The sequence below is a fragment of the Neodothiora populina genome (assembly GCF_041146345.1).
Source record: "Neodothiora populina strain CPC 39397 chromosome Unknown canker_contig_3, whole genome shotgun sequence".
NCBI classification, from domain to species: Eukaryota; Fungi; Ascomycota; class Dothideomycetes; order Dothideales; family Dothioraceae; genus Neodothiora; species Neodothiora populina.
The window spans coordinates 1053439-1077343 of record NW_027191417.1 but is presented as its reverse complement, the minus strand read 5'-3'; the positions used below and the strand labels follow the sequence as shown (position 1 = coordinate 1077343).

At 52.1% G+C, this 23905-nt stretch overlaps 9 protein-coding genes across 11 annotated transcripts; 3 read left to right on the top strand and 6 right to left on the bottom strand.

Annotated features, from left to right (window-relative positions):
• Positions 1–1057: 1057 nt before the first annotated feature.
• Positions 1058–2613, top strand: AAFC00_004767 (uncharacterized protein; the record flags this gene model as incomplete). Its single annotated transcript, XM_069344451.1, has 3 exons — positions 1058–1095; positions 1194–1359; positions 1447–2613. The coding sequence occupies 3 exons, from the start codon at positions 1058–1060 to the stop codon at positions 2611–2613; spliced, it is 1371 nt and encodes a 456-aa protein (XP_069196879.1).
• Positions 2614–4024: 1411 nt separating this feature from the next.
• Positions 4025–5688, bottom strand: AAFC00_004766 (uncharacterized protein; the record flags this gene model as incomplete). The annotated part of the gene is made up of 8 exons (XM_069344450.1): positions 4025–4173; positions 4276–4434; positions 4494–4848; positions 4954–5027; positions 5082–5127; positions 5179–5308; positions 5367–5472; positions 5523–5688. 8 exons carry the CDS (start codon positions 5686–5688, stop codon positions 4025–4027), a joined length of 1185 nt encoding a protein of 394 aa, XP_069196878.1.
• A 2561-nt stretch (positions 5689–8249) lies between these two features.
• Positions 8250–9209, bottom strand: AAFC00_004765 (uncharacterized protein; the record flags this gene model as incomplete). The annotated part of the gene is made up of 2 exons (XM_069344449.1): positions 8250–9001; positions 9065–9209. 2 exons carry the CDS (start codon positions 9207–9209, stop codon positions 8250–8252), a joined length of 897 nt encoding a protein of 298 aa, XP_069196877.1.
• Positions 9210–9750: 541 nt separating this feature from the next.
• Positions 9751–10233, top strand: AAFC00_004764 (uncharacterized protein; the record flags this gene model as incomplete). The annotated part of the gene is made up of 1 exon (XM_069344448.1): positions 9751–10233. The coding sequence occupies one exon, from the start codon at positions 9751–9753 to the stop codon at positions 10231–10233; it is 483 nt and encodes a 160-aa protein (XP_069196876.1).
• A 77-nt stretch (positions 10234–10310) lies between these two features.
• Positions 10311–11261, bottom strand: AAFC00_004763 (uncharacterized protein; the record flags this gene model as incomplete). Of its 2 annotated transcripts, none has more annotated exons than XM_069344446.1 (4): positions 10311–10397; positions 10608–10832; positions 10890–11092; positions 11150–11261. In XM_069344446.1, 4 exons carry the CDS (start codon positions 11259–11261, stop codon positions 10311–10313), a joined length of 627 nt encoding a protein of 208 aa, XP_069196874.1. The 2 variants fall into 2 exon arrangements, with proteins under 2 accessions (XP_069196874.1, XP_069196875.1); XM_069344447.1 differs by having other exon boundaries at positions 11150–11156.
• Positions 11262–11852: 591 nt separating this feature from the next.
• On the bottom strand, positions 11853–12681 carry AAFC00_004762 (uncharacterized protein; the record flags this gene model as incomplete). 2 transcript variants are annotated; one of them, XM_069344445.1, is made up of 2 exons in its annotated part: positions 11853–12333; positions 12494–12681. In XM_069344445.1, the coding sequence occupies 2 exons, from the start codon at positions 12679–12681 to the stop codon at positions 11853–11855; spliced, it is 669 nt and encodes a 222-aa protein (XP_069196872.1). The 2 variants fall into 2 exon arrangements, with proteins under 2 accessions (XP_069196872.1, XP_069196873.1); XM_069347781.1 differs by having other exon boundaries at positions 12494–12675.
• Positions 12682–13426: 745 nt separating this feature from the next.
• AAFC00_004761 (uncharacterized protein) lies at positions 13427–14341 on the top strand (the record flags this gene model as incomplete). The annotated part of the gene is made up of 2 exons (XM_069344444.1): positions 13427–13547; positions 13650–14341. 2 exons carry the CDS (start codon positions 13427–13429, stop codon positions 14339–14341), a joined length of 813 nt encoding a protein of 270 aa, XP_069196871.1.
• A 224-nt stretch (positions 14342–14565) lies between these two features.
• Positions 14566–16052, bottom strand: AAFC00_004760 (mitochondrial 37S ribosomal protein uS7m; the record flags this gene model as incomplete). Its single annotated transcript, XM_069344443.1, has 3 exons — positions 14566–14927; positions 15052–15607; positions 15768–16052. The coding sequence occupies 3 exons, from the start codon at positions 16050–16052 to the stop codon at positions 14566–14568; spliced, it is 1203 nt and encodes a 400-aa protein (XP_069196870.1).
• Positions 16053–16586: 534 nt separating this feature from the next.
• AAFC00_004759 (uncharacterized protein) lies at positions 16587–23905 on the bottom strand (the record flags this gene model as incomplete). The annotated part of the gene is made up of 3 exons (XM_069344442.1): positions 16587–23384; positions 23442–23616; positions 23670–23905. The coding sequence occupies 3 exons, from the start codon at positions 23903–23905 to the stop codon at positions 16587–16589; spliced, it is 7209 nt and encodes a 2402-aa protein (XP_069196869.1).

Sequence of the window (23905 nt, the reverse complement as noted above, 5' to 3'; positions counted from 1 at the left end):
TTATCTCTATTTATTTATTCATTCACGCCAAGGTGTTTTTGTGCGTCGAGGGGTGGGCGCAGTGACGTGCTTGCCGATGATGAGGTCGACAAGTTAACTCAGGGAAGTTGTCGACAGGTTGCGACGTTTATGTCCAGTCAAAGATCCAGATCACTGAGCTTCTTATTTCTTACCGTGATGCAAGACGGAAGAGAGTGGGCGGATCGGGGTAATAGTGGAGTGAAAAGTGGCTAGAGTAGGGTTGTGAGAGTGAGAGAGGATAACAACAAATGCTGTAAACACGCATGTATACAAAGCATATACTGCAGTGAACCTAAGTCCGTCCCCCGCTGTGCATTTATTATTATTTGTGCATTTGTTTTCTAATTGGGTGCCGACGCCGAGCATTGACACCATCTGCCTTGCTGCACGCCCAAAGGGCATCAACAACGAATAATAATGATAACAATAATGATAATTCCCTTAGTAGTGTACCTGCGTATATTGTGTACGGTATTTGTTTGTCTCTGGGCTGTATATTGCTGTACCTGACTCACTCATACTGTCATACCGACAGTCTACAACCAAAAGAAGTGCGAATACGGTACGGAGGAATACCTTGAGGTATCAAGTCTCAGACTTGCCTCACAGCCTACTGTACCTACGCAGGGCATATAATAATTGCCATCCCATCTGCTATACCTCCTTCTACTACTTCTCGATCAGTCGTAATAGCTTTCTCGCTGTCGTTATACTGCAGCAATTGGGTATCGTTGCGCCCCCGTCATCTGCTGCCACCTCCGCAACCCCGCCAATCGCCGCAACTGCCCTTATTCACCTTTGTTGAACCGCACTCGGCAGGACTCAGGGTGAGGAGAAGTGTATTGTGGTTGCTTCACATTGTTCTTATTCTTGCTGCAGGTTCAGTCATAGATTCGGGCACAGCGCGTGTGTGCTTCCCTGAGTCGTCTCGCAGCACTTGATTCTCGTGTCGCGCACCTTGCCTGTACCGCCCCTAGCCATTGTTTTCTTGGCCAGGCGCCGTCTCCGTATACAAAACATTACAGCGCACAACAACATGACGAACCTTTTGACACAAAGACAGGCTGATGAGCTGTAAGTCATCGCCTCTTCTATCGCCTCTTCTTTGCGAGCCCTTCTTTTCCTCTTCCGCTGCTGCTCTGTGTCGAAGCCAAAGGCTGATGTGCTGATAGCCACAAGTCTCTCATCGCCTATCTCACCGCCGCAAATCTACCCAACACTGCTGCAGCACTCAGAGAAGAGCTGAACATTGGCGACTCCTTTGACGAGTCTACCCGCAAGAAATATGAAGGTCTCCTGGAGAAGAAATGGACGAGTGTGGTGCGCTTGCAGAAGAAGGTGTGTGCCCCAACAACTTACCACTCACCATGTCCTGTCTGTCCACAAAGCCATTGCCTCTACTAAAGCACAAGTACCCGGTTCCAGATCATGGATCTCGAGTCGCGAACCAACTCTCTACAATCAGAGTTAGATTCTGCCACTCCCACCTCTTTGTCTCGCCGGAATCAGGACCCTCTTTCATGGCTGCCTCGAGCTCCTGCCCGTCACACGCTCCAATCGCATAGACAACCGGTCACCTGCGTTGCATTCCACCCCGTCTTTTCATCACTGGCTTCTGGCTCCGAAGATACGACTATCAAGATCTGGGACTGGGAACTCGGTGAACTCGAGCGTACCGTCAAGGGCCACACAAAGGGTGTCCTGGACGTCGACTATGGAGGTCCAAGGGGTGCTACATTGCTGGCGAGCTGCAGTTCAGATCTAACAATCAAGCTATGGGACCCGAGTGATGAGTACAAGAATATACGCACCCTACCAGGCCATGATCACAGTGTCTCCGCAGTGCGATTCATCCCTTCGGGCGCCGCTGGAGCACCTACTTCCGGCAATTTACTGGCCAGTGCGAGTCGAGACAAGTCCATTCGTATATGGGACGTCACAACAGGTTACTGTGTCAAAACTATCAGAGGTCATGCCGACTGGGTGCGCGATGTTGCCCCCAGCTTTGACGGAAGATGGCTTCTTTCGGTCTCCAACGATCAGACTGCTAGGTTGTGGGACGCTGCCTCGGGTGATGCCAAGGTTACATTCGTTGGTCACGAGCATGTCATCGAGTGTTGCGCATTCGCACCTCCCACCGCTTACACACACCTGGCTACCCTCGCTGGTCTCAAGAAACCCCCGTCGTCGGCCAGTTCCGCCGAATTTGTAGCTACTGCTGGCAGGGATAAACTTATCAAATTGTGGGATTGCAGAGGCACTCTGATCAAGACTCTCGTTGGTCACGACAATTGGGTCCGAGCATTGGTCTTTCACCCGGGAGGCAAATATCTGCTCAGCTGTAGCGACGACAAGACCATACGCTGCTGGGATCTTGCTCAAGAGGGCAAGTGTGTCAAGACCGTTGAAGATGCCCACGGCCATTTTGTGAGCAGCATGCGATGGGCGCCGGGTGTCATCAAAGACGTGCCCCCGACGAACGGAGACTCGGCTGTCAAATCGAAAACCGAGGACGATGTGGCCAAGGTCAGCATACGATGTGTCATTGCCACCGGCAGTGTGGACTTGAATGTCAGAGTGTTTGCATCTTGAGCTTCGTTCTCCTCTTGCTTGCCATCTCTTCTCTCTCTCGCCTCTTGACACTGCCACGGCCCCCTCACGGCATCTGGTCATGGCATATGTACATACCACTCGACTTGAGAGGTGTTGTCGTGCCTCGTCACGCATTGAATCCAGCGAGCAGTGCCTTGGCCCGGCAAATTTGGCTTGAGTGTCCGAGCCCGACTGCTGGATTTACAGTACCGAGGACCATGTGTGCAAAGTCAGGCATATCCTGTCAAGAACAGACTATCCATGGCCAGATGGCTGTATAGTGCCGGGACGCATACTCGCGGAGGTATCGTCTGGTGCACCTCAGGTCAAGCAAGCAGATACCCTCTGTTTGCCTGGTACAACTTCAGACGAATCGCTGCGTCAATTACGCTTGATGATGTCAGTGTAGTGCTTGCGCACCGAAATCATCATGCAGCGCGGTAGGCGGGCTTCGCTGTCCACTTCACTAAAGAAGTGCAGTTTTATTCTTTCTTCACTAGCCCCTGGAAAGACCTCGGTATAATGCTCCAATGAAACAGGACAAGTCAAATCCTCTTCTATCATTTGCTATTGCCACGTACCTTTGCCTCATGCGTCCCTAGCCCCTTCATCTCTCTCTGTGTGCCTTTCCCTGATCTTGATGTTCTGATTGCCATCCCGGTACTCAACCATCACTACCGAAACCCCAGCCAAGGCGCCGTACAGTAAGCGTGCCTCATCGTGTCGTGAACCGTCCTTCTAGACTGCCCGAGAAAAGACATACCTGAGCCTTTTCTTTTCGATGCTCGCATGCACATGCCATGCCATGCCAGGAAGACGAAGCCGTCCAACCCCCCCGAAGATCTCGATTGCATTGTAGATGTGCTGTAAATGCTTGAGACTTGGACGATAGGTCGAAGAGAGGAAAATGAGGCTAAGGAGAGATTATGCATGTATATTTATATTCACAAACACGCGTTATTGATCTGAGGGGTTCAGAAGTCTTTCCGTTGCGTCCGCTTCGGAGGCTCGGTAATGTTGGGGTATACCCATGGTCAGCAGTATACACATACGTATAGGTACTCAGGGGTATACACATCAGTCATATTTTCTAGGAGAACAAAAAAAAAGGAAATCACATCTGAGTGTACGATGAAGCAAAGAGATATCTCGTCGAGTAACACTGCAAATATGCGGTAGACTAGAGCTTCAAAACAGACGGAAGATCGAAAAAGACCATCTTAGACGAATCGATTAGCAGCCACCGCCCGAGAAGACCGGTTTTTCCATTGAAAGCCGCACGAAAGACGCAAATAGGAAGGCAAGAGATGTGCGAGGCGCCGAAGGACAGCGAACTATCTGCATAGTGAGCTCAGCTCAAGCCCTGTTTCTTTGACTTCTCTCCACTTCCCAGAAGACAAGAAATACTTCATCACTTCATCACACCGCCCTTGATACGACAGATGGACGCAGACGCCGTGGGCACAAAAGTGCTCGTCACGGTGATGGTCTGCGTGCGCGTAGAGGTCGCAACCGTTGTTGTCAGGACTGTGTATCTGGTCTTGGTGACGGTTGGTGTTGCTGCAAGGGGTGGTTGGATTAGTAATTTGTGGTTTTTCATATGCACGGGATTGGAATGAAGTTTGACGAGAAGAGGCAAAGGAGAAGAGAAAAATAACTTACCCGCTGTGACGGTCACGACGGGAAGAGTGGTCTTGCCGCTCTGGACTGTAGTCGTGGTGGTCAGAGTCGTGGTGATGGACGCCGCCACAGTGATGCTCATGGTCGAGGTCGGCGCCGTCGAGGTCGTCGTCGTGGTGATGTAATCGGCAGTGTTGGTGTCTAGAAAGATTACTTTAGTCAGGCAAGCTTATACAAAAACGGATCAGAGGATCATATACCAGTGACAGTGACAGTGGCAGCGTCGGGAGTGCGCTTCGCAATAGCTCTCCTCTCGGCCAGACGAGCCTTTCTCTCCGCAATACGGGTGTCACGGTCGAGAATGGCGATGGCGTCCGGCACACGACGGAATTTGGCCTTCGCTGCGTCGGTCTGAAGAGCTGCGGCCGTGACCAATGTCGGGGTGATTGTGCAAGTAGGATCGGGGAAGGTTTGTCTAGCAGGGATCGAGCAAGTCGCTGTGCGAGACTTGGTGACGATGCTGGGTATGACAACACGAGCAGTCTTTTTGACTGTGCCAACGGTCTTGGTGATAGTGGTGGTGACCTTGGACGGAGTAGAAGTGACTGTTGGGGACTACTCCACGTTAGTCTTGTCTTATAGGACAACCGAGATACCTTTACTGAAAAGCCGTTCTTGTTCAAGGGAAACTCTTAGCAGGGTCTAGCTTCAGACACTTACATATGTCTTGGATGGGACAGTGGTAGTGACGGTACTGGTCGTGGTAAACGTCTGAGTGTCCGTGCTGGTGACATCTGGTGGACTGTTAGTCACCGATAAGGGTAAGTGGTTTGATCAGAGAAACCCACTGAGGATGGGGGTAGTCACAGCAGTAAGTGTGAGGGTTGGGGTAAACTGTAATCCTTATCAGTAACCACCAAGTCCGAAGATCCGAAGTGAACTTACAGTATAGGTTTGCGGTACACCAACGGAGACATAAAAGTCACGTTCGTACGCAATAGGGTCTGAGTCTCCGTTGTTGGAAATTATGATCACTGACCAATCACCCGTGAACATGTCGTCCTTTTGCATCGGGCTACCTTGTGTCAGTCAAGTTGTAAATGTGTTAAACGAGAGGACGAGAGATGGTTTACCAAGTTGCCATTTGGTTGGTATCGTCTGGCTGTAGAGGTGTATCTGTACACTGATACTCATCTCCATTGGGGTCAACAAGGATGTTGTTGGCAACATCATCCTGGCCTTTTCAGATGTAAGCATATGGCCATAACATGACACAAGGCATCACATACACCCTTCGAATACGGAAACAAACGAAAAGTCATCGGTAGAGCTTATGTTCTGGAAGTATGATCCACCGCTTTGGAAGTCAACACCATAGGATACACATGACTGTGCGAGCGTCCGAGTAGACAATAGTGCCGAGGCAAGGAACGCAGCCTTGGTGAGAAGAGCCATTGCTGCACGACGTAGGAAAGATAGTTATGTACCACAGGAGGGTAGTACGACGAGATATAGATGTCTTATGAGTGGATGATGGCGAGTATATGCAAAGGGAAGGGAAGTGACTGCAGGTGAGGCTCGATGACTACGTGATGCCACGGACGATGATGGAGGGTGCATGGGCTTGTTTTAAAGGTCGGATGCATCTCGAGCAGTATGCCCGGAGCCGCAGGAGGGCCTTCAACCCGGTGCAGGATCCCACGATTCGCCATATCTGGAGATCGAACGTGGCGAGTATCTGGTTCTCCGACATGGCTTGCATTCGTCTTGAGTCGCAGCCTGAGCGGACCGGACAATAGAAGGGCTGAAGGAGGGAATCTACCAGTAAACACCCATCGTACTAGCTGGCGCCTCCTCAGTATCACTTTTGCATAGTGAAACTTTGTCCACCAACAAGCTGCTGCGGCTGCTACACTGGCTTTTGGCATCGGTTGAGAGCAAGTCGGCGTTCCCGGGTACTTCGTAAGAATAGATGTGCCATGTGCATGGCCACACGTCACTTGCGTCCGACTTACTGTAGGCGGAGGCAGGACCGCGGGGGTTAACGGTCTGCAGAACTCGCTCATGTATGGTTGGCTATGCCACGATGATGCTGTCGTACAACCAGCAGCATAGACCGCATGACGACGCCGATTATAGTATCAGAGCTTGTGTTCGTGCCTGCGTTGTCGAGGACGAGAAGTCAACTGTAAGGCCCCACGTATCTTCCGTCCAGGGTACTTTTGGTCCTTGCATGAAGCATGCAGATAAGCCAGAACACTATCCGTATCTGGACATCTGTCAGTCTCAAAAGGTGAATGTGAGCATCCGCAAGTGGCAGCTCGCACGACTCTTCCGTGGCCCTACATCTACAAAACCCGAGAGCTCGAATTGAGGCTCCGGGTAGATCTAAGCCACGTGCGACGGATTAAGCAAGCGTACGGCAAAGATGTCTGCCGATCGGGAACTCGTCGTCTGCTAGTTGCGATCCTCTGGGCCAGGCGGTAGATGTGGATCTCGTCTGAGACAATCGCGTGTCTGGACTTCAAGTGTGGATATCACGGAGGAGTAACGAGAGTGGAAGCTCAGTGGTATGCAGAGAAGTAGGGCTTATGGTGGAGTATTTCGGACCCGGCAGCGGGGAGCCATCAAAATGTTCGCCCTCACCAATGCAGCTGTGAGGCTTTCGAGTGCGCAGAGCGGATCAATGGCACATGGACGACCACGAAGAACGCGGCCGGAATAGCCAATTGCTGCCCAGGTCACTGTTTGGCTTACAACTATTGAAGTGAAAGCCAAGCATTAGACAGTGCATTGTCAAGATGCAGAATGCGCAGGATACCATATCGGTTGGAATTTCCGGTGGCACTCACAAGGTTGGCACATGTTCGGATGCGCGCTGGTGATCAGATCACAAGCCGAGGCCATAGATGAGATCTGCTCGAGACAGAGGCATATATATTGACAGCTGCGAAGCATCAGTCACAAGTCAGGCAGGTGTCCATGGGATAACTTCAACTGAGCCACATGTCTTGACAGTCGAGGCGACCGTGCGCTTCCGAGCCCAAGGTACCTAGGTACCTCATGATACATAAAGTTCATGTACGAAGTGACTGCGACTCAACTACAAGTCTCTTACTACTCTACCTCATGCATAGAACCTGGACCTGGCTGTCTAATCAAGACCTGTTCACCTTATGCAGAGTACACAAGAGATCGTCAGTGATGATTCAATTCACTTTCACAGCTTACAGCATGCGTATGCCTGCTTCCAGGTGCTCTGCATGCATTACTGCTTACAGGGTCATCTGCACAGAGACGTCCGATGCGGCCTCGCTTAAAGCCTAGTGTGCTCTTCTGTAGCATTGGTGTGAATAATTGTATTGTGCTATATCTGTGCTATATCGGGCAATTTCGACTGTAAAATGTCCGCTTGCATCCTTACAAGTACTCGCACCCTTGCCCCAAATCCTATGCGGCACGTCTTGTGCCGTTATCGTGACTGTCATGCGCGTCGGTTGGGGGTATCCTGAGCCAGCATGAGATGGCAGCAGGAATGATGCTCTGGTGGTTTGCTTGACAGCAAGCGACGATTATGGTCTCTCGCCCTTTCGGTCGCAATAAACCCAAGTCATGCTTACCATACAGGCAAGATGATCCTTGGACGAACATGTCGCTAAGAGCTCTGTTATTGACTTACCCCTGCGATCCAACACCATATATAGCGCCGGATTTGAGATCTGTCTACACACGCTATTGCTTTGAGATATAGGTGTATGCGTATGCAACGAGCCTATGGTCGCTTCTCTCGGCAAACGGAGATCAAGGTTATACTTCTGCAGGTAGCCTGATTGCATGCTTGTAGAGTCTCATTGGGTCTCTGCTCGCAGAGAGAGGTGAAGATCAGAGTAAAGCCAAGGGCCACAGCTGTCAATGTTCAGTCCGCGAATTTAACCATATCCATCAGCGCGACAATTGAAGTAAAAACGGGAGGTGAATCGAGTACGACGGCGCGTCTCGGAAAAAGCGGCATTCAATCACTTTGTTTTTCTCGATTTCTTTGCCGTAGCCTGGAAAGCCTCTTCCGGCGGTTCGTCGAGCGGCTCGGCTCTCTTTTTGCCGTTCTTCTTCCTGGATGGAGCGGCATATTTGGCTTCGAGGTCGGCGAGAAAGTTGTCCGACCTTCCCTTCTGCCTTTGCTGAATCAGTGCGGCAAGCGCGTCTTCGCTGCCTCGATCTGATTTCTTGCCTGATTTCTTTGGGTTGTTCTTGGTGAATAGCTGGTCATGCACGCCCAGCTCTTTGGCATATTCTTCCGCTTCGTTGCCTTCGTCTTTGGCCGCCTTGATGCGAGCTTTGATGCTCTTTTTCGTTTCTTTCGTGAACGTTGGGAAAGACTCAATCCCGCCTTCCTCGATAGCGGCGTTGAGGATGTCGCGGAAGCGCTCGTCGTCATCGGCGGGATTGCTGACCATTACATACTCGTAGACCTGATCCATGTCGCCCTCGAAGTCAGTGTAGGCAGCTAGCAGAGCCTCCCGCTCTTCATCACTGCCTTTGTACTCCTGGCTGAATCTGGCAATAGAGTCTGGGTTGATGACATCTGCAAACTGCTCTCGGTAGAAGGATGCCCAGTCGAAGTCGTCGTCGTCGAGATCGAGAGATTCGTCGGTGCGGCCGGTGGCATCGTAGCGCTTGCGTCGTGTCGGATCGCTCAGGACAGCATATGCAAGGGCGATTTCTTGGAACCGGGTATGAGCCTGTTGTTTGTCCTCGTCCTTTGCTTTGTCTGTACCAAGGTTGATCAGTATGCCGGGTACAAGGTATGCATGTTTGGCATGAGATCACATACCTGGATGCGACTTGAGTGCTGCTCTTCGATATGCAGACTTGACTTGCTCGGGCGTAGCCGATTTGTCTAGTCCGAGGACTTTGTAGGGATCGATGACGGGAGGTTCGCCGACTTCGAGATGGTCAATTTCTGGCGAAGACGACATACCTGGAGAAGTTGACGGATCACACAGACTTGGTTGTCTTATCCTCAAACACTATGTTGGCAAGATATGTGTTTCGCGGACTGATGAAGACTGGTCGGTACGAAAGTGCTTTGATCTGTTGCAGAAAGTGATATACGCGTGGACGTCATCCGAAGACGCGACGACGCGTGCCGAGGCCTAGCGGGTCAATTTACTACATCACTTTACTACTCCGTGTACCTACTGTACTGCCGCAATACATCTTTGGGCTCACTCGCCCAGATTGCAGTCTACACACCATGATATAACGGAGAGTAGCACTTGTACATCACAAGTGTGTGTCATACTGCTCTCGTGGTGAAGATAGATGATCAGAAAATCGAATACCCAGACCGCTTTAGCTTGTCCCCACCGAAGGAGGGGTGCAAAGGGTCTGGAAGATTCAGTAGACTTGGTGTAATTAATCATTCACAAATCTACTTCTATCCACATTCTTCTGTCCTTCACACATCACCACATCAACGGAACAAAACACCAGAAGAACAGAAACTCCAATTCAGCCATGACGAGCCACGAGCACTACATGCGCCTCGCCCTATCCGAAGCCAAAAAGTCACCACCAAAGCCGACAAACTTCTGTGTCGGCGCCCTGCTCGTCTCGCCGTCCGCCGCATCTCCCGTGCTGGCGACTGGCTACACACTCGAGCTGCCAGGCAATACCCATGCCGAGCAATGCTGTTTTGCCAAATTCGCCACCGACCGCGGTGTCGCCGAGGCTGACATGGCTTCTGTGCTTCCTGATGATGCGGTGCTGTATACTACTATGGAACCGTGCAATCTGCGGCTGAGCGGCAATTTGCCTTGTGTGGATCGGGTGCTGCAGGCGAAGATTCGTACCGTGTGTATTGGAGTCAATGAGCCCGAGAAATTCGTGGGAGAGAATCAGGGTCGGCGTAAACTCGAGGATGCTCGGGTCAAGGTCATTCATGTTTCTGGTCTCGAAGACGAGATCCTCAGTGTGGCCACGGCGGGTCATCAGACATAAGTATAGAATACAGGAGCTACTATGCTGTACTAGAGCTGGTCTCCTTCATGCTCTACGCCAAGTCCTTGCAAATGCTCCTAGTTGCCCTTCTTAGCATCTTCTGCGTCGCTCTTGGGGACGTTGATCATCTTGGGCACCGTCACGGCGTTGAGACGTCGGAAAGCCTGCGAGAAATCGTACATTAGCGACGATTCATCCAGATCAGAAACGGCACATTTTTCTGTTTCTATCCTCAGGCACACGACGAAGAGAAGCGAAATGGCCCTCACCATCCAGATTCTAGTGTACCACACAAAACTCCAACACCAAAAGGCCCATCCAATCGCATAATTGATCCACCATACGGGGCTCAACAGCTGGGAGAGAGAACTCACATTCTTGAATGCACTGTCGGGCAGCTGGCCGTCCCACTTATCCTCGACTTTCTCGATCTTGCCCTCGCTGTTGACGAAGATGTTGACCACCGACGCAATGGTCTGCTCCTTGCTGATGCCCTTGACGACGTAGCGGGTCTTCATGTCCATGGTGATGGGGTTTCCGGACGAGTTGACTTGATGCGAGATGCGTTCGATCTCGCTGAAGGCGGCACGCAGACCGTACTGTTACCGGGACGTCAGCGTACGGACACTGATTTCAACAAATGGTCAACTGCATACCCATTGCGGCTCATACTTGTCTCGGCCCTTGGCTATAGTGATAGGGTCCTCGAATGTGCCATCGTCGGTCCAGAGCTGGAGCTTCTCCTTGCTGGGTCGACCGGCGAAGAGGTCAAGCACGCAGCCCACGAGCAGCTTCTGACGGTCGTCTAGACTGACACCGGGTGCGGTGTTGATGTTTGTGTTTTCGATCTGAGGAGTGGCTGTATCTTGACGTTGGTATTGGATCAATCAACAAGAGATCGAGTGCAACTACATACTAGACATGGCTGAAGTCTGCTGTAAGGGTACTGAAGGTGAGAATCCGAGACTTGCTGGTTTACTGAGTAGTCGAAGGCTTCTTTGGATATAAGCTGGGGTGAATGAACGCATGTATGGGTTTTTTTTTCCGTCAATGGTGTTGGAGAAAGATGTATGCCAATGTGAGCAAGTGGGATTCGAGGATATAAAACAATGAAACGTATTTCCATTCAACTCGTCACTGTTACGACGGACATGATTATTGCACTAGCTGAGGCGAGGGGTAAATCTCGTCCGTAGTCGTCCTGTCGGGGTTTGGCTCGAGCATCTGACGGTTTATACTGATGTCATAATGTGGGCGGCGCTACAACCCATACGGAGGAACCATTTTCGGGAGGGATAGATCTGCTCTTACACTCCACAATCGTCCTTCCAATCACCGGACGGATCTGAGATCCGTTCCACGATCTGAACTCTCTGAGCCTCGTGGTGTTTTCATAGCCTACAGATCTGATCGGCAACGGGCGCTTGTCCGAACGAACACTTTTGGAAGTGGTTTTCATGTATGGATGGATTTGTGACGGAGAAGAAATATATACATCGTCTCCATCCTCGTTACGCGTGCTCGTTATGCTTCGTTGCTTCATTATATACATCACTGCGTTTGGTTTCTGACATGCCTCGTGATGCTCACATTGCGAACCCGGCGTCCGATTGTCTTCATCAAGTCGCCAAATGAAATAGAACCACGCTCGCGACACCGATCAACATCCTGGTGTCGCTGAGGATCCTGGTGCCTGCGCTCAACACCAGAATCGTCCCGCAATCGCCTGCCCTCGTCGTGGGCAGGTTGCCCCCGTTCGCATACAGTGTAGAGCAATAAGCCCCGTAGACGTTCTGGGTAGTCGTCTGCTGTTGCAGGTACTGCGACGACACCGTGGACACGCCATTGGTCACCACGAGTCCTCCATACACTGTTGTCGTCGGTATCGCAGTGGTGACATAGTGCGTCGAAGGTTGCCAGTAAGTCGTGGTCGGCGCCCAGGTACTCGTCTGAGGCCAGACCGTCGTGGTGGTTTGTTGCCATCCGCCTCCTCCAGCGTCCCAATTATCAATGGAGCCTGAGCACGTCTGTCCGTTCGGACAACATCCCACTGCTTGTTGGTCGCTGGTATAGGCGCAATAATTCCCAGACGGACAGCAGCTTTTGGTTTTGTGTCACATGTCAATCAACAGTCCACTCAAGTCTGTGCGTCATGGATGGTGGAAGTGGCATGCGGGGAAGATTGCTTCCGTGAGGGGAGAATGCTTGGGGGCAAGCAGACAGACAGGCAGGCTGTGGGAAGAGAGCTGGGTATACTTACTTGTTGGCCATTCCTATGGATGAGCAGGATACTGGATTCGCTGCTGGACATCCTGCTTGCACTGCTGCGCTAAGGCCTACTGCACCACATGTCCACCCGCCTGCGAGCACCGGCTCGACGATGCAGATGAGGAAGAGAATGGCGACGGCGAAAAACGTAGGCCATGTCGGCGCTATCGGCATGTGCATCGTTCTAGGGAATCACTAGATCGACGTGACAGCAATATCGCAAGGGCTCGAAATGATGGTACAGTATATACAGATATACAGAGAGCAAGAACAAGCAGATTGCGAAAGCGATGAATCGGTAAGCGAATGTTGGGTATTATGTCGTGACAGCGCACATCAGTGAAATATGCCGAGATGGTAAAGGAAGTCACGCTGAGCACAGGACTTGTATCTACTATATTAATGCACCTCAGACAGGGATGCCTTGGAACTCGTTGTAAAGATCAAGGACAAATCGGAAGACGGAACAGACGGGCAGGCAGGCTTTACACTGCGCCAGCTGGCGCTATCGTGATGCATGCGTGCATGTGGCTTCAGCATTTGGGTATCGGTATATGCTGAAGATGCGAACATTGACCACAGGTGTACTTTGGATCTCGAGGAAAAGTGCCATATCTTGTAATGAGGAGCAATGCTCTCCAGCCAAGCATATGTATCGTGCTCTGTCGGAATGAGGTACTGTATAGCGCCAAAGGAAGAGTTGATAGAAAATACCAAAGAAGTCTAATGAATCACATGACTGCGCGACGCCTCCATGCGTCTTGTCCCCATCATCCACCGCGTATAATAATTAAACAATGACATGCATCTGATCATCTCCCTCACCGAGCTTTATCTCTATTCTTCATATACACCATGAAGCCCATGAATCTGTAGTCACACGCAATCATGGGATCCTTTTCCGCTCCACCGTCGACGACACCCAATGACTCGCCCCAACACCATCTACCCAGCCAGATTCTTCCCCGCGTCGGCGACATATGACAAATGGGTCAAGCTCACGATAGCAGACGTGCACGCATTGCGCACTGAGCCCGGGTTCGAAGGTGAATACAAGAAGAAGAACCGTCTCTACTCCTATCCACTGCGTCAGAGAGAAACAAAAGCACAGCAAGAACGAAAAGTCACTGAGAGAGAGAAACCAAAAGGACAGGGCATCTACTTCCACCTCAACCACCCGATAAAATACGTCTACCTCGTAGCGACCCTAGTGGGCATCGAAGACGTGCACCGCACGTTCTCCCTCTTGACGCTCGACGACGGCAGTGGCGCCTGTATCGACGTCAAACTCCCCCGAGTCCTGCCCGCTTCTTCTTCTTCTTCTTCTTCTTCTTCTTCTTCTTCTACAACTCCCGCGCCGGCGCCACCACCAACACCACCGACATCAAACCCCTCCAACACCACAGTCGCCAACGTCAATATCAGATCGAGTCTCGGCACATTCGACGTGCTCATCGATGGCACCCTCGCCGACATTGGCGCCGTGCTGAAGGCCAAATGCACAATCGGCTCCTGGGCGGGCATGCGACAGCTGGACCTCAAGCGCGCCAGCATCATCCGCGACACGAACGAGGAGGTCGGCGCGTGGAAGGCGATTGCGGCGTTCAAACGCGAGGTGCTCGCGGCGCCGTGGGTGTTGACTGTGGAGGAGCAAGACAAGATGGACGAGGAGAGGCGGAGGGCGGAGAGGAGGGCTGGGGCGCTCGCCAAGGCGCGCAAGGAGAAGAGGGAGAGGTATGAGGAGATGAGAGAAACACATTATCGGAAGGCGGAGATCAAGAGGCGCGAGGTCGAGAGGAGGATGAATGCCGGTGCGTTGCCGGGCACGGATCGCATCTGATACTTATCTCTGTGGCATGTCCAGCTATATTGCTGTGTTCTTGGATACTACCCTCACGAATCGGGTCTCGTGTACGGACAGGAGCTAGAGCATGTGCACTTTCACAGAGGTAAACGAGAAGAAAGAAAAAGAACCAGGCACGAAGAGAAAAAGGCACTGGTATACAAGAAAAGAAAAAAGTGTACAAAGACAAGTCACGAGCTCTGAAAAGCTCCACGACGCATCTATCGCCTCCCACCCTTGCCGAAAGTCAAATTACTTCTGGCGGTAGTAGCAAGCTTATGCACACCCGTCCTCTTCTCCCATGCCGAGCTCTTGCCCTCGACAACGGCGACAATCTCCTCTGCGACGCGGGTCGCGAACATGGCGTTTCCGCTTCCTCGGCTCTTGCGCTTCGACGCCGAGTCCAGGATCCAAGTCATGGCCTGGCGACGGCGCTGACGCAGACCCAGAGGCACGGGGATCTGCAGCGCTACACCTCCGCCTGCCGCGCCTCTTTGTGAGCGGATGCGGAGCAGCGGGGCGATGCTGTCGAGCGCGAGAGTGAGGTAGAGGGTGGGATTTAGAGGGAGGTGGGACGCCGGCGCTGTGGTTTGTATCTTTTGTCAGTCTTGATTCGGAAGGAAACAACAGATTCTCCAAGTGTATTTCAAGGACAAGAATATGTCAAAAGAAAAAGACAAGAGGCAAGGAAAGTTGTTGAAACGTACGTGCGCCCGGAAGGAGAGGTCTGGCGGGGTTGTATGTAGGTGCGGGTGCTGTGCGCAAGTGCTGCAGAATCAAGCTCATGTTCTTCTGGGCGACGCTGAGTTTGCCGTCGCGCATGAGCAGGTTGGTGACTTGCTTGACGACGGGGTCGTAGCGGTAGTCTTTGTGTGCGTTGCTGGGGAGAGGAAGGGTGGGGAGAGGAAACTTGTGACCGCGGGCGACCAAGGAATTGCTTCCTTCTGCTTCTGCTTCTGCTTCTCCTTCTAACGACTCTGCTGCGGCGAAAGGGGATGATGATGGTTGTGATGATGAAGACTGTGATGATGCTGAAGCGATGCTGTTCTGCTGAGTTTCACTGACCGACGACATGGAGAAGACGGGAGGATCGAGCGAGGCAGCAGGTCTGCCGCTGGCCTGACCGGCTTCCACTTCCTGTCGGCGACGGGCGTAGGTGGAGAATGTGCGCGTCTGGGGCTTCGGCGGCGTCTGGTTCTTCTTGATGCTGTCCTTGAGCACCTGGGGAGCGTGCTTTTGCGCCTCGGGGTCGTTCTTGAGGAGCTGTGCGTGGTGACGTTGTCAGCAATTGCTCTTTCTTCCTCTGATCCAATCACACATCTTCTCTGCCCGATTCTTCCCCAATCAATCTCCTCCATTCCCGCCATCAAAGCACACAGCCAATCGCCCACCAACTGAAAGAAAAAAAAGAAAAAGAACATACATCCTGAACCGGCGTTCCCTGCGAGAGATCCGGCCCCTCTCCACCAGTGATATTAGCCATCTTGGCCGCCTCCTCGCTGACGTGCTCCTGCTGGTGCATGTTCGGCCCTGCGGGCTCGCTCTTGTCCGCCACAGGCAAGTCCCTCGACGGGTCCGAGGCGTATGTTCGGCGGTTGCATTGCTGGCTCTGCTGCTGCTGGGTGAGCGGGCGGAGAGTCTGCGCGGCGACACCTGCGCGTGGGCGGTAGGCCAGCGCTTGGCTGAGGAGGTTTATTCTCGGAGGCATTGTTGTTGTTGTTGTCTCCGAGAAGGGTGTGGCTGTTGGTGTTGTGTCTGAAAGGACTACAACTCGACGAGTGTATGACCTACGACATAATTATTACATTGTTCTGATGTCCTGTTTCTGGATCTTGGCATTCCGAGAGGCTCAAGGGTCACGTGACGCTGCTTCCGCTCAGCCGTCCATCAATCTGCAACACCACCACCAACCAATACTTCACAATCGCTATCATCAATCACAGAGGACACAAGGCACATGGCACTTTCTCGCTAAAGTCTATCTCATCAATTCAATTCCATTCTAGAAAGGGTATATACCACCAGTCGACACGTAGCGCTATTACAAAAATTCTTATCCCAGATAAGGCTCCCGACCATGCTATGCTAGAGAAGCAATCCTTTTTGCTTGTGGAAAGAAAGACATGAAACAATATAGATGATTGGATCACAATCCGATATCCGAAGAGAAAAAGTAATAAGAAACAGAAACAAAAAATCCCTCCCAGATATATACGCCGAGACAGTCGTGCAATTGTGCCACCTAAGGCTTGCTGAGTTGTTCCTTGCGGAAGAATGTGAAGAACCCTGCACACACGATCAACTGGAAGATCAGGCAGATCCAGAAGTCGTACTGCGCGAGCCCGCTTCTCCAGTCTACGGAGAAATCGGGGAAGACATGTCCGGGGCCCGTGGCGTCCGGAGATGCGCCTCTTGCGAGAATCGTTGCTATTGATCCAATCACTTGTGCAGCCACCAAGGTAAAGGTGATGTGGAAACGAGTCAGCGTCTGCAACAAGATCATACCGAACCCGACACCTTGTACGGAGTCGAGCACACCGAGCCAGAGCCAGAGACCGCGACCTATCAGTGCGGAAGCGATCGGACCACCGGCCCATGGCAGATAGAATCCAATGTTGGACGTCGACCACAAGATCTGGCACCATCTCGGAGCTCCTAGTCCAACGGCAAACATGGGGATGATCCAGGAGTGTGTCACCGAAAGGTGTGAGAAGAGCCAGATCAGTGCGGCCCAGACAATGATGAAGAAGAAAATGACTAGCACCACGATCGACCACGCAGGTGCATGCTTGGAGGACCACAGGTATTTCCAGTTGCGACCCGTCAGCGAGGACATGAAGTAGTTCTGCAAGAAAACAGCGATGAAGAACCACACGATGATCTTACGACGCATGACTGCAGTATAGAAGGAAGGAACGCCACCGGGCTTCTGGCGATAGTAAGCTGGCAGACCAAAGTACAACGCCAGGCCGACCAGCCAAAGGAAAACGGCGACAGGGACACCGGCCGCCGTCATGCGTGTTCCGTACGACACTGATTTTCCGGAATCCGTCAGGGCAGTGTTGTGGTCTCCCCACCACCACAGCGCGACGAGGTAGATCTGCTGCGTTCCTTGGATCATACAAGCGCGGAATCCCCACGACTTGACTGGTGCCGACCCAGTGCTACCGAAGTTCTGGGCGAAGAAGAAAGATCCTGCCGCAGAGGCGAAGGAGTAGAATCCTGTCGCCGTGTACTGAATCCATTCTCGGGCGTGTGGAGTAGAGCCCAAAGGAGCCATGCCAAGCAGGAAGAATGCCAGACCAAAGAAGAACCATGGCAGAGTCATTGTGTACAAGGAGGCGAAGCGACGGAACATGAACCACCACACCAACGACGCACCAAGATAGATACAGGCGATGGTGTAGAGCTCCGAGGCCGGCTGACCGACTTGACCGGTCAACAACGTGACTTGGTACGAGTTGGCCGAGATGATCTGCCCGAGAGCAATCAAGAACGAGTACACAGGCCAGTCGCCAATCTTGGTGGCCATGAGACGACGGAGTCCAGTTGGCGCGACGTAGTTCTCTGGAAGCAGGAATTGATCCATTGTTTCTTTCTCTGCGTCAAATGCCTCCTCCTTGAGAGGCGAGCTTTTGAACGGGCGCTTCGATGTCGTTTCATCGGCCTTGGTCATCTTGGCGTCGTGGAGGCGGTTGAACCATTGCTTCTCACTCTTCTCGAGATACTCCTCGATACAGAGCTGAGTCTCAGACGTCTTGCCGTCCAGGTTCTCCAACTTGCGCTCGAATGTCTTGTAGTACAGACCCGTAGGGTCGGTGAAGAAGGGCTGGAGATCTTGCGGCTGCTTGTCTGTCTTCTCGTTAAGCACTTGGCTCAAGTCTACCTGAGACTTGCTCCCAGGCGTGGGCAAGAAGGGCGTTGAGCCTGCCGGTGATGCAGCACCTGGAGTAGATACCGCCGAAAAGTAGTCACCACGGCCGGAGTCATACGGATCGTGAGCAAGGAATGGGAACGGCTGTCTTGCCTCGTACTGCGCCTGCTCGCGTGCGTACTGTGCATCTTCAGCTGACATGTGTACCTCCTCCTCGTCCTCAATGCGGCCCAGGCGGGGTCTGTTGCCATTAGGCTCAAGTGAGTTTCTGCGAGATGGAGTCGGTCTAGCATTGAAACTATGCATCTGATGTCCGGGGCCTGCTCGAGTGCCCAAAGAGAACGAGTTGTTGCGAGACATTACCGGAGAGCTCTCCGCGGTGCCGCGGACGGGCGAAGGAGGTCGAGTGTTGGGACGTGAAGCGTTCGGGGTATTACCACCCCATGGAGTAGATGGCGCGACTGGAGTTGCCCAGCCGCTACGAGGGGTCATCCATCCAGGAAGGTTGGGAGTATTCCACCCACTGCCGAAAGGTGTGGTTGCAGTAGAGTTGAGCCCGTTCTTCCTCTTGGCTACCCGCTTGTCATGGATCTTGATAGAGTTCGATTGCAAGATTTCCAGGTCCTCCTTCCACTGCGCGACGGGGAATCTCTGTTTGGCTGATCTAGCTCTCATGGTAGCACGGGTCTCGTAACTAGACTTGAGTGCTCCGTTGATAGCTTGCTTGAATTGATGCATCTGATGCTTCGTGGTGGTGGACTCGATAGTGTACCACCATCCAGGCATTTGACCTAGACCTCCTACTCGAGAGCCTACACCGAGCGCTCCCTTACGACCGAATTCCACAGCGACCAAACCGAAAGGCTCATCTCTACTTGGAATCAGAGCGAACTCTGCACCAGAGAAGATGAAGGGAGGAAGTGCCGTGAACTCTGGCTTCGAGTAGACGCGTCCGGGATACTTCTTGACCATCTGCTCGAGCTTCAGCGCAGCAAATTTACCGTAAAGATCAATGGTAGGGCCAACGCAGAGAAGTTGTGTGTTAGGATACTGCTCCAGAATACCGGGGAAGACATCCGCGATCAGGTCAACGCCCTTTTGCATACTCCAGCGACCAACAAAGACGAAAAGATCCGCATTAGGGTCGACCTTCAAGCCAGCCCATTCCTGGGCTTGACGTCGCAGTCCACCTCTAGACGCTTCGTATACCTCGTCGATTACAATGTCCTTAGGATCGGCCAGTTTCTTATCCCATTCAGCTACATCGGACGGATCGGGGTTGGGCAGGGCGCCAATGCCCTTCAAGCCCCAGAAAATTGGGTAGCGAGCCCATGAACGTTTTCCGTATTTTTTGCTAACGCCGACCGCGCCGAAGCCCTTCTGATGCAGGCGGAGGATACTGGCGCCAGCGTGGAGAAGATTGAAGATCTCGCCAAATTGAACATAGCGGGCGACGACTGATTCTGGCAGATTGAAGACGGAACAGATCTCGGCGACCTCTCTTGGATTCCTCATGGGCCATAGACCCTGGAACTCAGCGTTGTGGAGAGAAAGACAACAGGGGATGGTCTGAGGAAGCAGATACAGAGGAGCAACCGTACCGTGGTAGTCGTTGATGTGGTACAAATCAATTGGGAAGCGGCGACAAGCTTCAGCAATACACTGGTTCCATGCCGAATAGTAAATGGCACTATCCAAGTCGTCCATACGCGCTGGGTAAGGTTCCTTTGAGGACTGTTGACGGAACACTGGTGCATCGAGGAGCATGTAAGTGATGTTCTCGAGCTTGTGGTACTGGACCTGCACCTCGTATGTCTTGCCGAGGATCGTGACATCGACAGGTTCACCAGGTGTGTCCACAGGATAGTCGATACCGCCAACACATGGCACGACCCAGACGAGATCCTGGTGTTGCAGGTTCTTGCCCATTAGCTGGGCCATGACACCCAATCCACCAATCTTGATTTTGATGTTCCAATCAGAAATATCATACTCCATAGTGCCAATAAGGACGGTGCGACGCTTTCCGCTCAGGGCTGCTCCAATAGGTACGTCTGCCGACATGCTTGTCAGACCGTCTAGAACATACGATGGGCCTACGCTCTCCGAGGAGCTCCCGCCTGCGGGAGTAGAGTTCAGACTGTCCTTCTCCTTGACATTTTCGCCCTTGTGGAAATGCTTCGTGATGGCCATGGGAAGGATACCCTTGGCCTCGGACAATCCAATTTGGTTGAATTTGACTTGATAGAAGGCCCGGAGATATGCCCACACACCCAAGACAGCCGTAATTGGGGGGATGACGGCGAGCATGATCCAGATAGCAAGTTGACGCCAGCGGTTACCAGCCGGGATGAGGGTGTATCTGTAACTTCCATCATCGAAGTGGATTTTCCATGCCAGATAAGGCGATTCAGGCCCAAGATTGGTGATGTTGACCACACTCATCTCAAGAGACACCGGAGAGATACGATCCAGGACCGTGTCGTTGTCCACATCTCCAAATGCGTACGTGACATCCGGTTCGCCATCTTCCGTCATGCCCCAAACGTTGACCTGGAACTGGGTAGGCCATTCGGCCAGGAAGTCGTATTCCCAAGTTCCATTACCAGTGTGCTTCATCTCATTCTGGAACCCGGAATCGTATCCATACTCGTTGAAGGAGCCGTGAATGAACAGGTGAGGGAAGCGGCGAATATGCACGTCTGATCCAAACAACTCACCCTCCTGGACATGATCACTACTGCCAGTAGCACGGGACCAATACTGCAGTTTGACGTGTTCGCCACTCCATTTCTGCACCTTGGTGCCGGTCCATACTTGCTTGTCAAGCGTCACGTTGCCACCAGTGTAGTCCATCCAGTCTGACCACTCGGAGCCCCAGGTCATTGAGTACCGCCATTTATCGGCGCCCGCAGCTTTGTGGTTGACATATAACCCATCTGCAGACTCTGTTGCTCGCTTTGTATTGTCCTGCTTGAACAGGATGGTGCTGCTGTAATTGGCGGCGAAGGGGAAGACCATAGGGTTCTCAGTCGTACCGATACGGAACATGAGATGATCCTTGGATCCAGTTGACATCGTGTTGGTGGAGTCCGAAGCGTTGTTGATGGTGATGACATGGATACCGTCTGCGATGTTGGTGATGCTCGTCTTCCATCTCCAGATACTTGGGACACCTCCGTTGAGAAGAGGCATATCGTCCGGATCAACGGTCAAGCAGTCTGTACTATCGGTGTCGATAATTGCGGTGGTGTTCTGCTCTGTAGTAGAAGAAATAGTGACCGATCTGCGTACGGAGTCGCAGTCCATCTCCGAGGAGAAACGCAGCTCCATAGTCATTGACTGGTTGAGGCCAGTCCTGTCAACAGAGACGATTCTCTGGTCATGCCCGACGAATGTGTCATTCAAGATGAGTTTGGTGATTACTGGGGAGGGGTGCTGCCAGAGCTCAGTGGGGACAAAGGCCTTGAAGCCATAACCGGTCATGTCCATCCTTGGCACACAACCATTGTACTTGTCAGACCCATTGAGACCTAGTTTCTGAGGGGAGTCTTCCAAGATCCACTCATCAAATGGGTAGAACAAGTTTTTGACGGTTGTACCACTATCGAATGGGGAGATGATGGCAGACTCGTTGTCCGAACAGTCGAACTCATAAACGATCGAGCCATTGTAATTGCTGTGCACCAGCCAGACAGGGTGATTACCAGCTCCACCGGCAGTAGAAAGATCCTGGGCTCCTTCGAACTCGCCACGCAGAACACTCCAAATACCAGTCTCGGTCTCGGCTCCAAAAGATCCGGCAAGAGTGTAGTTGAAGGTCTGGTCCGAAAGTTGACGCAACAAAAAGCCATCGTTGAGGACAGGAAAACGTCTTCTCATCTCGAAGGTCATTTTGTAGATGTTGTAGACGGGGTGGGTAGGATCCCTGTGGTCGAGAGACACCGAATCGTCCTTACAGCCAACCAAGGAGCTGTTGGCAGGGAATGTGCTCAAATTTTCGTCGCCGACATAGTAACAGCCATGCATCTGCCACGCTTGGGCGGAGCTCATAGCTTGACGTCCGTAGACATAGTTGGCTGCGGTGTTGTCGAGGACGTAGAAGGCCTGCTCCTCACCCCACGACATGAGCGAAATACCGGGCATCAATAAGGTTGTGACAAAGGCGCCGAGTACTTGTCTCTCTGTGCCGTTGATCAATCCAGGCCATCTTACAACATCCTGGTTACTGACTCCGTGCATGTGACGGGGATCGTACTTTCCGTTGTTGGCATTGAATAGGTCGTTGGTTTGCATCATCACTTCCCAAGCTTGCTGAAAGTTGACAGGCGCATCGTTGGCGGCCAGGAGATCACCGTCAAGGCCCAGGTATCTCATCAGGCCGCGATAAGTGGAGTAGTGGAATGCAGCTGCGTCAAGCGCATGGTGAGCATCGTCTCTCAGATATGTCGAATTCGTAGTGGCTGCTTCTGTGATGTTGTCGACTCTCATGGAGGGCTCTTTGCCTCTGCCGAGATAGACTGCTCCGTTCGCATTGCCGTTCACAATTTCTCCGGGAATGAAGAAATTGTGCTTGCCAAGGTCGCTCGCGCATTCCCTCATCGCGTGCGAGAAGTTAGCCTGACCCTCAACGGTAACCTGCATGGCCTTGTCGATTCGAAATCCATCAATGTCCAGAGCTTGGATAATCATACAAGAGAACTTTTGCATCTTTTCTTGCACCGAGGGGACCCAATCTCGAAGTCGATCTTGTACACCGTTGAACTTGCTGAGTTGCTTCTCCCATTCTGGATAAGTTCCGAAAGCACCGACATCACCATATTGATTGAACTCGCTGTCCATGCATCCGACCATAGCTGCGGTGTTGTTGTCCTGGATAAGATGTCCGCCCTGGTCCCAGAACTTAGGATACTCCCACGGACATTCTTCGTGATACTCGTTACCAAAGCTCCAGTCATAGTATCGCTCGGCAGATTTCCATCCAGCTTTGTGTTCATTGAACCAGAATGGAGTACTTCCGTTCAGGTAGTTATCAAAGACGATGAGATCACCCATAGTAGCCATTGTGTTGTCCAATATGACATACATACCGCGATCATGGATTTCCTGGATAGCCGCGCGCCATTGCTGGATTGTGCCGAAATGCTGGTCAATAAGAGTATGGTCCTAATTCGAGTTAGAGAACGGCCAGACGTCTACTTGCAGAAATTACTCTGTACTCACCAATGGACTGTATGAGTCCGATGCCCAAGGCAGATTGTAGAGGATACTTCCGGCCAAATATATTCCTCTGATACCAAGGCCATGTAGGTAATCCAGAGAATCTACCAGGCCGGCCACATCTCCTCCGTGACGCAATTGGGTGCCCATAATATCATGCTCCCACTGCGTACCGTTACTGTGTCAATGGTTAGAGACGCTCCAACTCGACTTCTTTTGCCATTCACTTACATGTTATCATTAGTAGGATCGCCATTCACAAAACGATCCATAAAAAAGCTGTAAAATGGCATGCGCCAATTTTCAGGACTGGGATGATATGTGTGGTTCTCGTAGGTAGTATAGTATTCTAAAGGAGACGCCGCGTTCGGGTTCATGTTCAGATTCCAGTCCTCATAGCGATCCTGGTACCATACGGCTTGCACTCCTGAGAGAGCCGCCAAAGGCAGCAGCCACAGGCCGCGCAT